Below are 16,777 nucleotides of genomic sequence, written 5' to 3' on the forward strand. Positions count from 1 at the left end.
TTGCTCTGAAAGAGAGTTACGAGACGTGGGAAGGCCGGTGGTGGTGAAAGGAAGTGGTGGGGGTAGGACGCTTGAGGGAATTACACTAGAGAGACAGTAGGCATGGGGAATTAGTTCAAAATGGCGGCAAACCTGTAACTAATTTGTTACAAGCTAAAAGGTTTCTTGATTTTGGGGCATTTACGCGAAAACCATTAGATGTACGCATTTATCGATTTAGACTAATCCTATTCAGAATGCAATTTCCTATCGAATAATATATATCTTATCTGGGGTACTTTGTATGGGACATGCGCACATAGATTGAATCTCGTTCTCCTAAATGATAATTTTCAAGTTAAATAGTAAATAATAACAAAAATTGTGTTTAAATATAAGTTTTATTTTATTATCAAATTAACTTTTTAATCCTCTATCTACTTTTGGTTACACGCGTAGTGTTCAATCTCGCTATTCTCTCTGTTTTCCCCGAAGGATCAGGTTTTGGAGTTTGGACTTTTAGTCACGTACTAGTAGGAATTATGAAACCGTGGCCCTCGTCTATTTTTAGAACAGCAAATGTTAGACAGTTTCTCACTTGAGTCCGAGTTAGACCCAACTTATTCGAAAGTTGTAAATGGACGAAAGCGTCTGCTTAGTTTGTGCCGAACGATTAGACTCTAAACCTGTGACTACTGTTAAGAAAAAAGGAATTTTTACAATAATTAACGCTAGCAAAACAAAAAGATACTTAAAATGGGGGATTATTCAAGATCTCGAAAATCTGAGGATTCCTTCAGCTTGCCGAATAAATTATATTCATAAAGATGAAATTTCCCAGCATTTAAAATCAAAGGCGGAGGGAAACAAAGATTCTAGTCAACCATCCACGAGAACTTCGACACCAATATTCAACTTTAAAGGAAAATGCTAAACCCAAGGGAGAGGGTTTAACGATTCCTCGATAACTAAATGGATTGCAGCGATGCCACACGTACGTACTGTTCAGAAATTAGTAACTCTATAGAGGAATTCGTCGAAGTTTCGACTGAACAACACGTCGAGTTAAGGGAAGCCAGAGGAGCTCGGGATAAAGATGATTTGCAAAAGTTTCATAGCTGGTTTGAGTCGCATTCGCCATTTCGAAAAGCTTGGAAACAGACCTAGTTTCTTTAGCTAACGGAAGTGTAGCTGACAGTAACATAAACTGTGAGAGAGTAAAGGAAGTAGGCGAAAGCTTAGTAGAGACGATCGCCGGTACGATAAGGTCAAGACTCTTGCGGAAACTACTAAAAAAACTATCAATTAAACTTTTAAATCGAATTTTATGCACAAATAAGTCTCCAGAAGAATTGCAAGAATTCTTTGAATACGAGCTGGCATTGTACCCACCATCGCTGTTTCAAGATGGAGGGATTCGAAAGCAAACCTCCTTAAAGAACTCGATAAAATTTAACTTCATGGAAGTAAAATATCTGAAAAACCGACAAACAGATCTATCGTCGACGGTGCACATGTGTTACATAAAGTAGTTTGGCCTCGACCTTCAGCATTTCATAATATTATGGATCAATATGCAAAATATCTCAAACATCAATATGGAGAAAACGTTACTGTTGTATTTGACGGATACGAAACGGAAAGACTAAGCACTAAAAGTGAAGAGCTCAGGCGTCGAGCAAGGTCAACTCCCGACGTAATAGTTCAGCCTAGTTTATCGTGCACCGTGTCCGTTCCTAAAAACGATTTTTTGACAAATACACAAAACAAACAATCATTTATAAATGAGCTCGCAATTACACTACGAACTGCTAATTTCAATTAACGAAAAATCCCGTTTATCCCTTTTTTGACATAGGGATGGGGCGCTAGATTACTAAAAATTTGACGGGCGTAGCACTTTGAAAATGCGTTATTCGGCTGAGAAAAATAGTGCTGCTGAAATTATACTCCTTGCATAGTGGCAACTTACAAAACACGTTTTTACCAAAGCTTAGTGTGTTATATTATAATTCCGACACCGCATTGTATATATCGAAAAAAAATTGTACTTATTGAATGTTAGCAAGAGACTCTCTTGATGTTAGGAAGTACTGAAAATTTGAAAAACCAATTGAAATGGAAACTAGGGAAATTAGCTTGGAAATATAATGAAGATTATGAGAAGGATGATTTCTTTACAACTAATGAAACTGGAGTAAGAAAACAGGCAATAAATTGCATGAGAGATAATGGATGCCTAAAACAAATATTAGAAGATATGAGTTCTCAGTAGAACTTGTTAAAATCCAAGCATGAATTTGATCGCATCTTTTTGCAAGGACTCGGTGGATAAGTAAATTGATTTTCAATGAAAATGGCAAGGTGGACCCTGTTGTTGTGTGTGATATGAAGAACCCATAGACGTACTAAGAACACGTAATCATAGCTTTAGCCCGTCGTGGAGCCTCCTAATCTATATTTTCAAAATAAGCCCCGCCTTTTTATATTTTCCGCCTGTAGTAACTTAAGTAACCAAAAAAATAAGCGGTCTAAGAACTACTTAAAATAACTAAAAACCTACTTAAAAACCACTTACAACCAACTCTAATTTCGCTTCAATCTTGGTTGTAATCCTTCCGGTTATTGCCTTCCCCCCCCCGCGCTGTTGTAATGCTTTGGCTCTCGACCGTGATGTACGATACAGTAGGCCACGTGATTTTCGAATGCGTTACGTTTTGGTTTTATCTAACTAGTATGTATTTGTGCTACCCAACTGTTCAAAATTCGGTATGTCTCCACACGCTGCCTTAATGTAACATCTTAGCTTTCGTTATGTCTTCGCCACCTCTGTATATACCTTGTCTTCAATGTGGTAAACAGTTTCGGAGTATAAATGGCCACTACAGTAAGTCCTCATGCGTTAAACCGTCAGCCAAAAGTCGCATGATGACTTAGGCCTAAGGTGGTGCCTTGGGTATTAGCCTAGCTGATTATTATTATTATTATTGTTTTTAAATTATCTGACCCTACGTCAGTTCTCAACGCAGACACTAGCTCTCGTAAACCTTTTAGCCAATTTCAAGTTAAATCGTCGCGTCCTTCAGCGTATTCCGAAAGGCGCTAGAAACGCTGCTGCTAGCTGCCTTTCGAACATCATTAATAAGGTAGTCCGCGATAATTTGATTTCTTCTTGGAACGTGTTCTTTTGCTTTCCGGCAGCCTGCTTGCAAATTCCCGCTGCGGTCGAGGGAAAATCGGTGTCGCTCGCTACGTGTGTCAAAAACAACTTCGGTCATTTTCGGGATGGCCTTGTTCTTCCTTCAGCCTCGCGTCCCTCTAAGCCAACTAAAAAGAAATCGACGGCGCGTAACATCGGGAAAATTGTCGAATTGAAACTTTCGGACGGGGATATTACCGGCGCTGTCCGTATGGTATGTTCCGATGATAAATTTGCCCATAAAGATGACGCCACCCTCGAATCTCTCCGTAAAAGCATACTTACGGGTCCGGCCATAACGATTTCTCGTTCGAGTCGGGTGCTGAGTGGTCTTCTACGCCACACCTAACTGTCAACGATTCAGATGTCCGAAAGGCCTTGTCTTCATTCCCGGCCGGTTCCGCCGCTGGGCTCGACTGCCTATCTCCCCAACATCTTAAGGACCTTACTGGTCCTGGTTCGGGAGATGCCGGAGAGTGCTTGCTAAGATCGCTTACGAGCCTTTGTAACCTCGTGCTCGGTGGGCTCGTTCCTCTCGACATCTGCCCGGTACTCTACGGTGCCTCCCTCTGCGCGCTCAAGAAGAAAGACGGCGACATTCGGACAATCGCTGTCGGTAATACTATTCGCCACCTGGTCGCTAAGTTAGCATGCAAAAACATCGCACCAACTCTTGTTCCGCTTCTTCGTCCCACGCAGTTGGGTTTTGGCACACATGGTGGAGCCGAAGCCACCGCCCATGTAGAATAATATTCGTATTATTCCTTTAATTAAGATTATGGGTTAACACAATTATATTTTTATCAATTGGGTTTTGGGATTTAGTATTTTTACGTTTTCTTGTAAAATGCTTTGTATTATTTTTTTAGTATTTGTCGGTCGAGGTTTCCCCGGCTTTTGTGACGGTCAGAGTGCCGTTTTTTCCCGATGACGTGGGTAGTCGAATTTCCTGCGGGCTACCTTCGTGCATCTCCGATGGCTGGAATTTCCAGCGCCGGGAAATCTCTGATTCATCACGGGGGTTGGCGGTGGCCTTGACCGGATATTGGTCATAAGAATATTCTCGAACTATACTCGAGAGTTTACTTAAGGCTGGTTTTGGCGCCTTTTTAGGCAGTTACCTTGAGAACCTGGAGAAAGCCTGTACCCCTTCAGTTCGCGGACCCTTTTTGTACTAATTTTGCTTCGCGGTACTTCCCTCTTGTACAGTCGCGTGTAATTGTAACTCTTTTTAACTATTTGTAAATAAAAGTCATTTATATTTTATCTTAACTCCTCGTATCCTCCTTTCGTCGTCACGTTATTCAAACATCACCGCACCAAACCTCGTACGTTCCGACCCCAGTACAGAACTTTTGCCCTTTAGTTGTTTCAGTCCGACTAAAACTGTTCTTCAGTCTAATACAGGCTTTCCCACCTCCCTATTCGGCATTTATTCCATAGCCCATGCCGCTCGCCGCTACGTCATCCATCCCCACGCCAATGCCAAAATTTTGCTAAAAGTCGATTTCCTCAACGCCTTTAACATGATCCGCCGTGATCGTCTCCTCGAATTTATTCACAAAGAACTGCCGGACCTCTATCTGTTTCTGCGCCAATGCTACAAGGAATCTTCTCGCCTTTCCTATGGATAATCTATCTTGTCTTCGGACCGGGGTGTTCAACAAGGCGACCCGTTGGGTCCAGCGCTCTTCTGCCTCATCGCGAAAAATGTGGCCTCCCGTATGAGATCGGAATTGAACATTTGATATCTAGACGACTCGTCGCTGGACGATGGTCCTCTTATAGTCCTCCGCGACCTCGAACTTATCCAAGAACTTTCTGCAGATATTGGTCTAGAACTAAATATATCGAAGTGCGAACTTCTGATCCTAAATTCGGGTGGCTTCGATGACGCACATTTTCAATCTCTATTTAGCACGGCGGCCCCGGGTATTACTATTATTGATCGCCCAAATTGCATCCTCCTTGGCGCTCCTCTATCCGACGAAGCTACTTCGGCGTGCGTTTCTATAAAAATTAAGTCACTACAAACAATGGCCGGGAACCTTGGACAACTACACTGTTAAAAAAATTTGTTCAGAAGACGTTCAACTTAGAACAGTCTGTTCAAAAATGAACGATAGCGTTCTAAAGGTATGTAACAGAGAACGGTGTGTTCAAGATATTTTATTTCGTTCAAATAAGAACGAATGCTCTTTCGCCCTCTATAGAGGAAGGCTTGTAAACTACACAATAGAATAGATTCGTTCCAATAGCTAGGAGATCGTTCCCCTTAGAACACGTTTTACACACAATCCTATATTGATTTCTTTGTATTGGTTTCATGTACATGTACTAACATATAAGCGTGACACTTTCAACGTATGACCAAAAGTAACAAATAGGTGTGACACTATTATGCGGAAAACGTTGTAAGGCCAAAAGTAACAAATAAGTGTGACACTATTTTGCGGAAAACTTCGTATGGCCAAAAGTAACAAACAAGTATAACATCCATAAAGTAATAAATGAGTGGTTTAGAGTGCGCTTTGTTATAGGTAGTTTTTTCGTACAATATTATGTTGTTTTAAGTTAGTGTACTGGTTGATTAAAGTATTACTCGTATTAATTTATTTACAGGGTGAGTTAGAACATGTTGTAATGAAGTTGTTTTTGTAGTTGTATGTACAGTGTGTTTGGAAATTTACCGAAGATTCAATTTCATTGTTGGAGTGTAGCTCCTAGACTAGCGACTCAAATGGCGTTAGGTCTATAACGCTGTTTCTCAGAAACTACGCCACCCATTGAAAAGAAACTTCACACAAATAACGATGTAAATATCCTCCGTGTCCTAACGAAGTGGAAAACGAAAAAGGGTTGTGAAAGGTCTGAATTTATAGGACACACACCGTTTTGTTTTAAGTATATTTTTATTTGATTGGCAAGGTAGACGAAATTCGTTCGGAAATGTAATTGCCCGAGTTCCAGAACTAAAATTTACAGAAAATATTTCGTAATATACTGCAATTTGGTTTGACGTTTTCAGCATAGAAATAAATTCTAAAATCGTTTGTTACCAGTTCTCGACCTTTCGGCTGAGAATAGAATGTAATATCTTTTGCGCTATGAAAAGGTTTTATTTAATTTACGCATATCACTCTCATTGTAGATATTTTAAGCTTAATAAGATGGTTGTAGTGGAGGTTGGAACTAAATTCAAATAATCTAGTTGTTGGCCTGGTTTTCCTTTTCGGTGGGCAATGGGTTAGGTTAGGTTACTTTTATTAATTTAGCATGATGAACCGCCGGCAGGAGACATGAGCTATAATTTTGAAAGCAAAAACTTTATGTACTCTTTGTATTCGATAACTATAAAGCATTCCAAGTCGAACGAGAAAATTATCCACGGCGAACGACAAAGTGTTCTACCGCGAACGACAAAGCGTTCCACCGCGAACGACAAAACGTTCTAATTTGAACAAAGAAGGTTTGTTCAATATAGAACATCTAAGTTCAATATTGAACCATCACCCATCGTTCTTTATCGAACGGATATTTTTTGTTCATATTAGAACAAAATGGCGTTCTGTTACAGGGACAACCTTCTGAACGGCGATTTGTTCAAATTAGAACAATTTTTTTTAACAGTGTATCAGCGCATCATTCTTCCTTTTAAAGAATTCCCTGGCCATCCCCAAGCTTTCCTACCTCCTCCGCAGTGCCCCTGTTTGGAAGGACAAAGATGGTCTCCAAATGTTCGACGATACCCTCCGCTTGTCGCTTCAGGAAGTTACGAATACATTAATGGAGGACACGCCTTGGGTCCAATCGTCGCTTCCGGTAGCCGCGGGTGGCCTCGGAATCCGACAAGCCTCAACTCTAGCATTACCAGCCTCAACTCTAGCATTACCAGCCTCAACTCTAGCATTACCAGCCTTTCTGGCTTCGGCTTCCAGCGTAGCTGACCTGGTCCGTGAAATTCTCCCCTCTTCTATCAACGACTCTCCGACCACCGTTTTCCGCGACGCTATTACCGAGTGGGAACTACGCTCGGAAGCGAGTTTACCGTCTCCCGATCTTTGGTGTCACCAACGCGCGTGGGAGCGCCCACTCGTCGAAAAATCTATTACCCTAGTGTCCGTTCGAGTTTCAAGCGATAGCGACAAAGCCAGGCTGCTCTCTGTGAGCTCCAAGGAGTCTGGCTGTTGGCTGAACGCCCTACCATCGCCTTCCTTGGTTACCCTATTGAACGACGACTCTTTCCGCATATTTGCAACTGTGGAAGCCATGTCGACTCCTTTGGTACGCACGGCCTCAGTTGCAAGAAAAAATCGGGTCGGATGTCGTGACACGGTGCTGTTAACGATATTTTAAAGCGCGCTCTAGTATCTGCAGGCGCTCCGTCAGTGCTCGAGCCACCGGGGCTATCGCGCGATGACTGTAAACGGCCCGATGGATTGTCGTTGGTTCCGTGGTCCGGTGGGAAGTCCTTGGTATGGGGTGTACCGACCCCCTGGCTCCTTCATACTTGGCTTCTTCTTCCTCGGCTCCTCTCTGGGCCGCAACCCAGGCCGAAATAAAAAAGAAAGCGAAGTACCAAGGCTTAGAGAATCGTTATATGTTTAGGACAGTGGCAATTGAAACCGCGATCCGTTGAGTACCTGCAGATGCAGAGAATCGCGATTGCCGTTCAAAGAGGTAACGCTGGGAACATCAGTTTTGAACCCGTTCCCTCCGGGTGCCTCACTAGCCGATTGTTTGGCCACTTTGCCTTAAATGTTCTTGTCGCATTGTAATTAACCCTTGTGTAACTGTGTTAATAAATGAAGATAAAACTATTGTTGTGAAAAAAAAATATATTATAACCAAAACAGTTCTCCGAACTGAAAAAAATGGTTACAGCTCTTACCAGTTAAAGCCTTAAAGGTGCAAATATTACTTTTAATCTAATGTTATATCTTCATTTATTTAGTAATGTAGTCAACCATACATTCAGTCTTCCAAATGACAAATACCCTATTTCTGGGACCGATGTCTATATGGCGAGGTCAATGGCCATATTTTTAACCGAAAAGGGTCTATAAATCCTTATTTTTATTCTTGTACCTCTCCTAACATTTACAATTTACTCTCTTATTGTTCATGGAAGCGTATATTTTTGTGAGCTACGCAGGACGTTGCCGCGTATATCAGCTCACAAATAATATATACCACTCCATGAACAATAAGAGAGTAAATTGTAAATGTTAGGAGAGGTACAAGAATAAAAATAATGATTTATAGACCCTTTTCGGTTAAAAATATGGCCATAGACATCGGTTCCAGAAATAGGGTATTTGTCATTTGAAAGACTGAATGTATGGTTGACTACATTACTAAATAAATGAAGATATAAATTTAGATTAAAAGTAATATTTGCACCTTTAAGGCTTTATCTGGTAAGAGCTCTAAACAGTTTTTTTTTCAGTTCGGAGAACTGTTTTTGTTATAATAGCTCTTGATTTCACTCCGTCCCAATGTGTCAAGCAGTGCCATCTTCAGCTTGTTAGCTCTACCTTTTTCTCATTTTCTATATATATATAGAGAGAGAGTGATGCCATAAAAGTGATATATGTTATCTCATTGAAGATGCCGACCTTACGGGGTCATATATTTAAAAAAATGCGTGAACTATAGTGCGCGCAGTTTCTGAGTCACATAGACCACCTCAATCTTCAACAACCTTCGAATATTTTTGAAAATGTCAGATGACGTATGAGGTAATTGATTCGCCCATTCGAATTACTAAGAGCCAATACTTAAAAAAAAGTTAGTGACAGGATGTAGGGGTCACGTGGTCGGGTGTCAAGAAGAAGAAACGGAGAGCACGAGACAGGACGCGAAAAGGAATACCCGTGAAGAGTTCCTAGCATTCTTCACAAATTTAGCACTGCTTCGCTTTTTGATATGTCGTTCTTTACGGAGTCTCGTTGTTCCGAGTTTTAATAAGCAGTAATCGTAGCTCGTGATACTTCGTTGTCAAATGTTACGCGCGCCGATGACCACCTGTCGTAGTTTCTTTGTTTTCGTGGTGCGGATCCAAATACCCTCGTGACCTATTCGTAGCTTGTTAACGTTTGGCTCTAGTAATGACGTAATATAGTAGTTGGCATCTTCTCCCTCATAAAATTTAGGGTTGTAGTGTAATATTATTATTGGGAGAGGGGGGTATTGGTAATTGTATTTGTATCTATGATAGTTCTGCATGGGTCTGCTATTTACTGGGTTATAATTCATTTGGATTATTGGTTTTTCTGTATTATTATTTTTCGTGTCGAGGAATTTTAAAATTGTTGTTGTAGCTTTTATTGTTGTATATTTGCGTTATCTTAATTAATCTGTTTTATCGTATTCCATTACTTGGGTCGTAGTTTGTTTGAGTTCTTTTTAAATTATTAATTCAAATATATATGAACCTTGGCATGGTAGGCCTGAGTTTATATTTAAATAGTACCTCTTCGCACAGCGAATCCATCATTCCGAAATCTATATTTAATTATTAGTTTATATAATCCACTAATTGTCCTTTAATTAATGCCGTATCGTAGTAGTAAAAGTAAATACATTTCAACATTATCTATCTTAGGTAGGCCTAGCGGCCGATTCGTCTAGCCATTGCCTAAGCTCGTAGGAAAATTCTTACATAATTTCAAAACAACCTTGGAATCACACCTGAAACTCAGAAAAACCACACAGTTATTACATTTTTTGGTTCTGACGTTAGGTATGGTAAATATCTAAAAAAAACTAGGTCTATGGTACGTTTAATGAACCTATGATTAATGAACGCCAAGATTTAGCTACCCTCTATTTTGATTGTGTAATTTTAAAACAAATTTGTACGTTTTGGCATTCAACAATCTCGTTCCAGAAAAATTAAATGTTTTATGTTATCGCCAGATTCACAGACGCGCTACGTGTGCTGCGGCACAAGGCCTCAGCCACCTCATAATATGGAGGAGGGACCTCGGCTGCTCATATAATCCGGGTCAGTTGATCACTGCTTAACATTTGGTCGTTGTGAATCTTGTTGAATATTAGTTGTTTTCTAAGTTTCGTGTTAATTGCTTTCAATCATTTTTAATAGCTAGTATTAAACGCGGTACTGAACCGATTTAGTCAAAACGGTGGTGTAACCGTAGCTTTCGAATTAGTTTTATCTACCATAATTTGGCTTTCATACAGTACCTTAACAAAAAGTGTCCATTAGACAAACATAAATTTTTCGAGAGGGCTATACCGATAGGAATAATACCATGCCCAGATATAAACAGAATCCACTTGAAAGCATCTTAATGACCTCGTTGAAAAAGGTACATATATGCCAATACTGGTAGTGGTAATCAAATATATTTTGGCTAACCAGTATTTAAATGATGAAAGAGTCACGACCAAGATGAAGAAGCCGATTATGAACCACCACAGCTAGACGAAAAAGAGTTCAACGATGAGCCATTCCTTACCCAACTTTATTACGAAATCGATGATGTTCCTCCTTGGTATCTTTGCTTGTTTCTGGGTTTTCAGGTACAGGAGGTGTTTATCTTTTCAACAATTTAATTTCGGCATTTAATTAAAATAACTACATTACGCATTAATGAAGCATTACTTGACTATGTTCGGAGGCAACGTGCCCTTTTGTTTAATCGTCATTCCAAAGTTATGCATCCCCGAAGACCACGCAGCTCCAGGATACATTATGTCCACAACTTTCTTCGTGGCAGGTTTCGCTACCATTTTCCAGACCACACTCGGAACACGGTCAGTTGCGTTTTAATATTTACAGAATATTCACTCTTGCGAGAAAGGTATCCATCTTGGACATAAAAGTTAAATACGTAATCGAGGGATTAGCCAGTGTGGGAAATTCAATCCCCCCATTACAGACATACGACACTGATTACAGCCTTTAGTAATGCTCAATCTGAAATCAGTTACTTTGTTAATACAAATCAACAGGCTGGTGCACGATTACGGGGAGTGATCAGCCCCTCGTAGGTAATGTAACTTGTCGAAGTTAACGGTAATCATAAGTGTAGGGAGCTGTTGGCTCTCGTGGTATGAAGGGCTTGCCACCGCCCTCTTACGAATTGTAACCGGCCACCTGGTGTAATATGGTGCCTTGGGTGCTGATTATTAATATTATTAAGTTAAATACGTAACGTACCTTTGTAGCTTCCAATAGGCGCGAGGCTTCCGCAAAACCACGAAATTACTCGGCCTAACAATAGAAACTGTAAACATTTGCTGTGTAGGGATATTAGAGCTGTTGTATTTCACCGGGCCCTACACTATATTTCGTGTTTACGAAAACTTAGCGAGAGCTTACGAAGGTATATGTTTGTAGTATTTTATTATAATAGAACTTCTGATATTAATGATCTTTTCTCTTTCATGAAGCCTTCCGATAATCCAGGGAAACGCATTCGCATTCATGGTCCCGATAATTGCCATACTAAACCAACCTCGATTTAAATGCCCGGCGAAAAAGGTCCATATTTATACCTACGACGTCGTTGTGGACAATGCTACTAAATTCAACGACAGTGACGATGCTTGGCTCACCCAAATGAGAGAGGTCAGCTTGATTTTATTTAAATAAAATGCGTGACCGAAGAGATAGGCGAGGACTTTTGACTTGCCTTAAAGTTTTCACTTTTACGAGACTACGTTCCTAGGTTTAACTAGTTATTTGACCTCACTCTGTAAGGTTAGAAAATACAGAACATTATCATATTATTGCGCAAGACACAGGGCTCAAATAAGACTATACACTTTGTATTTATTGTCCAATAAACTCATATTACTTTATTTCATAAAATTAACGGAAAATTGTTTAGTACAAGTTCCTTTCTACACAGTGATATCCTGATATCAAAGATATCGAAATAGGGCCATGCGGTAACTGCACTTCCGGGAATAAACTAGTATCCGTTCTCTTGTTTATCATGAGAGCCTAACGAAATGTAAAACGCTTTCAAAATGAAACTAACGCTTGCTTTGGAAAAATAACTATGAATTATTGAAATGGGAAACGTTGACAATAACCTACATTTTCTAAGTATTTCGGATTGGTTGAATTTTAATTTGACCAATAGAATAAAAAAGAACCCACAAAGACTATTAAATTTTTAGGTTATGGATTTACTAATTTCCACTAATTGAAAATGAATAGATAAAGCTACAATTGTCATACTTATGATTATTTTGTTATTTATGGTTAAACTTAGTTTTGTTTTTCAGATACAAGGTGCAGTTATTTTAGCCTCTTTGGTAGAATTTCTGATCGGAGTAACTGGAATCATTGGATATCTTCTCCGTTTCGTGTCGCCACTGACCATCGCGCCTGTCGTCTGCTTGGTCACGTTGGGGCTCTTCTCGGAAGCTACGTCAGCCGCCAGCTCTAACTGGCCAATAGCGATTATGTAATTACTGGAATTAACACTGCGTCATTCGAAGCACTGACCGATTACCCGTATTTCAGGACTATGGTCTTGTTGGTCTTATTTTCGCAGTATTTTTCGAAAGTCTCCGTTCCTTTCTTCTACTGCCCGATTCGGTCAAAGAAACTTTCTTTGGTCAAAACTAGTATTCCTCTTTTCCAACTATTTCCCGTAAATTACACTTTCATGAGCGTGTTTAGATGAATTAAAGAATTGAAATTACGACAACCATCCGCAGGTTTTGCTGACTCTAATAATAGTGTGGGGCTTGTGCGCTATTCTTACGGCTACCGACAGCGTCTCCCCGGAGAGTGCCATTAGGACAGACTCGAACTGGGTGACGGTTAGGAATTCTCTATGGGTTCGAGTGCCTTACCCTGGTAAACAGTTGTAATTGTTTTAAAAAAGAATTCATTTAATAAAATTTTATCCAATCGAAGGTCAATGGGGCTGGCCGACCTTCAGCGTCAGTGCCGTACTCGGAGTTCTGTCCGGCGTCCTCTCATCCAATATGGAATCTATCGGGGACTATCACGCTTGCGGAAGATTAGTTGGCTTCCCCAATGTACCTTCTCACGCCATTAACCGAGGAATCGCCATTGAAGGTTTCGCTTCGGTGGTTGGAGGCCTCTTCGGCACGGGTTCCGGGATCACCTCTTACACCCAAAACGTGGCAACCATTGGGATTACGAAAGTGGCTAGTCGCCGGGTGGTTGTTTGGGCCGGCGTCTTCATGATTTTCTTCGGGACCATCGGGAAATTTGGAAATTTCTTCATGACGATGCCGGAGCCGATTCTGGGAGGTTTATTCTGCGTCATGTTCTCTATGGTTTCCGGAGTTGGACTTTCCAGCCTTCAATACGTTAATTTGAACTCAACCAGAAATCTATTCATCTTGGGCACCTCCTTGTTTATGGGATTAGCTATACCTCAGTGGGTAAAATCATCACCTGAACCTGTCATTAATACTGGTAATTACCCAATACGCCACCAGCCTGGTCGATGGTAAATTATTAGTTGTCTACAGGAAACGATATAGCGGATCAAACAATTATCGTTCTGTTGAGTACTGGCATGTTCGTAGCAGCCTTCGTCGGAATTCTCTTGGATAATACTATTCCCCGTAGGCTAATCGAAGGCTCGCGATTTTCTCTTAGATAAACTGGCAATGACTTTCTATTTATCAGGTTCTAAAGAAGACCGAGGCATTAGCAAATGGAGGAAGAAAACGGTCCAAGAAGTGACATCGCCACTGGAGGACCGATGTTACGGTTTTCCTTTTGCCGCATCCTGGCTAAGCAAATATAATTGTCTTAGGTTTCTTCCTATAAGTCCATCATACCAGGACAAAACAACACCACAATAATTAAAATCACCGTCGTCCTGAATTAGGTTCGTTATAAACTTCGGATTATAGTCATAATATTTCTATACAAAAAATGGTTCCTTAAAGGGACACACTATCGTTTGAGAGATAGCAGAATCAGCCAATAATATTCTGGTATTTTTCCAGCACTATTTCTGCGTGGGATATTCAAACACCGATGTGGCGCTTGGTTACATGGAAACTTCCAGAATATGAACGTACACATGCTAGTTAAATACCTAATTTTAAAATACTTTTGGATAAATGCAAATAGAAACGGTAGCGCGGACAATTTAAGCACTCCAATTCTGTCGTACATCCGATAATAATGAAAGTTAAATAATAAAACCTGCCAATATATAGGCCGAAAAAAAAATATGTGTTAAGTAAAACTCAAATAAATAAACTTTTGATTTCTCTAATTTCTGATTCTCAAATATCTGCGCCTTCTTGGTCGTAATGCCACGAGGTTAGCTATATATATCAGCTTTTTTCTCAGCAAACCAGCTTTTCTCTACTTGTTTATAATACCAGGAATCCGTATCTCAACCTAAGAATACCTAATACCCTTATAGTAAGATCTTTACGGTGTATTTTTGTTGTAATATGTACAAGTCACCAAGGTTATTTTTGGAGACGCCACTTTATGTATGCAGAAATAAAATCGACGTTGCGGCCTGAGTCACAACTATTTTACACATTTTTGAGGCTATCTATTTCGAAATATGAGGCTATCTATTTCTAAATATGAGGCTATCTATTTCTAAATATGAGGCTATCTATTTCTAAATATGAGGCTATCTATTTCTAAATATGAGGCTATCTATTTCTAAATATGAGGCTATCTATTTCGAAATATGAGGCTTTCTATTTCGAAATATGAGGCTTTCTATTTCGAAATATGAGGCTTTCTATTTCGAAATATGAGGCTTTCTATTTCGAAATATGAGGCTATCTATTTCGAAATATGAGGCTATCTATTTCGAAATATGAGGCTATCTATTTCGAAATATGAGGCTATCTATTTCGAAATATGAGGCTTTCTATTTCGAAATATGAGGCTTTCTATTTCGAAATATGAGGCTTTCTATTTCGAAATATGAGGCTTTCTATTTCGAAATATGAGGCTTTCTATTTCGAAATATGAGGCTTTCTATTTCGAAATATGAGGCTTTCTATTTCGAAATATGAGGCTTTCTATTTCGAAATATGAGGCTATCTATTTCGAAATATGAGGCTATCTATTTCGAAATATGAGGCTATCTATTTCGAAATATGAGGCTTTCTATTTCGAAATATGAGGCTATCTATTTCGAAATATGAGGCTCTCTATATCGAAATATAAGGCTTTGTATTATGAAAGGAAGGTGTATATTTTAAAAGATAGGCTTATATTTTTAAGAAAGTAGCTTTATATTTTCGTTTAATTTTGCCCTGAATGGCTTGCCATACACTTGTATTCCAGGCAAGAATTTCTAAGTTTCTGTACAGGACTCGCGAGTCTTCTACCTCGATAGTCGTAGTTTTTTATCTAATGCGCAGCATGGGCTCCTCCTACGGCGGCCGTGTTTTACCAACTTGTTATCAAACTTTGATGAGGTATATAAAGCTATTTATGATGGCTCTAACTTTGACCTTATTTTTCTAGACTTGCAGGCGTCTGATACAGTGCCGCATTCTTTGTTAATGTCTAAGTTGAGAAATTGTTACAGGTGCCCGAATCTCTCTCCAATTGGATTGTTTCTTTTTTGTCGGATCGTGTACAGCGAGTTTTCTATCGTGGATCAAAGTCATCTTGGGTATCCGTCACTAGTGCCGTTCCCCAGGGCTCGGTTTTGGGGCCTGTGCTCTTTCTAATAATTAAAAACGATTTACCTCTACCAGTAAAGCATTCCTTATTGAAATTGTTTGGGGGATGATAATGAGTTGGGCAGGCGCGTATTAGTTCCTTGTCTGACGGTAGGGCTCTCCAGAAGGATCTCTGTGCTGCCGAGTTTTAATCATGGTAAATCTATGGTTCTTCATTTGGGTAAAACTAACCCCACTTTCTCATACCATTCACTTAGTCAACCCTTGACATCTAGTGATTCGGTTCGCAACTTAGGGGTCGAGGTCTCCGGTCTTCTTGGTCCTACTTTTCACGTTAAGGTGGCAGTTTTAAGGCTAATGGCGTTCTCTTTTTGCTCAGGCATATTTTTTCTTGTTTAAACGAAAGATCAATTAAAATTCTATATCAGACCTATGTTAGACCGCACCTGGAATATGATATCGAGCTGAGAACTCAGAGTAGGGCTTGTAATGGAAACTTTTCAATTGTACAGTGTGCAACAAGTGTTTTCTTTTAACCAAGTAGCTTTTTTTTACATATTAAGGTTAGAAAAAACATGACGTGCTATTTACCGGTGAAAAGTTTCCATTATTTCAACAAGCACCATATAAACAGTACCTTGCAGGTCCTAGCTCTCTGAAATATTACCTCTAGGCGATTTCCTTGAAGATGGTTTATTGAAACGTCTATTCTGTATGGTATGCAACTCCAATTGTTTTAAAAACTGATACAAATAATTTTTTTTTCGAATTGTTGGGTAATGGGGCTGGCCGAAGCTTAGCGTCAGTGCCCTACCCAGAGTTCTGTTTGGCGTCCTCGCATCCATTATAGAATATATCGGTGACTATGCATGCTTACGGAAAACTAGTTGGTGGTACTAGTTAATGTACCTTCTCACGCCATTAACCGAGGAATCAACATTGAAGGTTTTGCTTCTGTGT

At 39.8% G+C, this 16,777-nt stretch overlaps 1 protein-coding gene across 10 annotated transcripts; it reads left to right on the forward strand.

Moving 5' to 3' along the window:
• Positions 1–8,509: 8,509 nt before the first annotated feature.
• On the forward strand, positions 8,510–14,596 carry LOC149932669 (solute carrier family 23 member 2-like). 10 transcript variants are annotated; one of them, XM_090156639.1, is made up of 13 exons: positions 8,517–8,568; positions 8,628–10,187; positions 10,410–10,512; positions 10,583–10,726; positions 10,803–10,960; positions 11,600–11,777; positions 12,443–12,624; positions 12,684–12,813; positions 12,881–13,022; positions 13,083–13,613; positions 13,670–13,765; positions 13,830–14,034; positions 14,156–14,594. In XM_090156639.1, the coding sequence occupies exons 3-12, from the start codon at positions 10,456–10,458 to the stop codon at positions 14,006–14,008; spliced, it is 1,797 nt and encodes a 598-aa protein (XP_090012765.1). In that variant the 5' UTR covers positions 8,517–8,568; positions 8,628–10,187; positions 10,410–10,455; the 3' UTR covers positions 14,009–14,034; positions 14,156–14,594. The 10 variants fall into 10 exon arrangements, with proteins under 10 accessions (XP_090012766.1, XP_090012768.1, XP_090012771.1 ...); XM_090156636.1 differs by having other exon boundaries at positions 8,628–9,923; positions 10,100–10,512; XM_090156637.1 differs by having other exon boundaries at positions 8,628–8,919; positions 8,974–10,512.
• Positions 14,597–16,777: the final 2,181 nt, after the last annotated feature.

Source organism: Leiobunum rupestre, chromosome 8, assembly GCF_980474605.1.
Source record: "Leiobunum rupestre chromosome 8, qqLeiRupe1.1.hap1, whole genome shotgun sequence".
In the NCBI taxonomy this organism is placed as follows: Eukaryota; Metazoa; Arthropoda; class Arachnida; order Opiliones; family Sclerosomatidae; genus Leiobunum; species Leiobunum rupestre.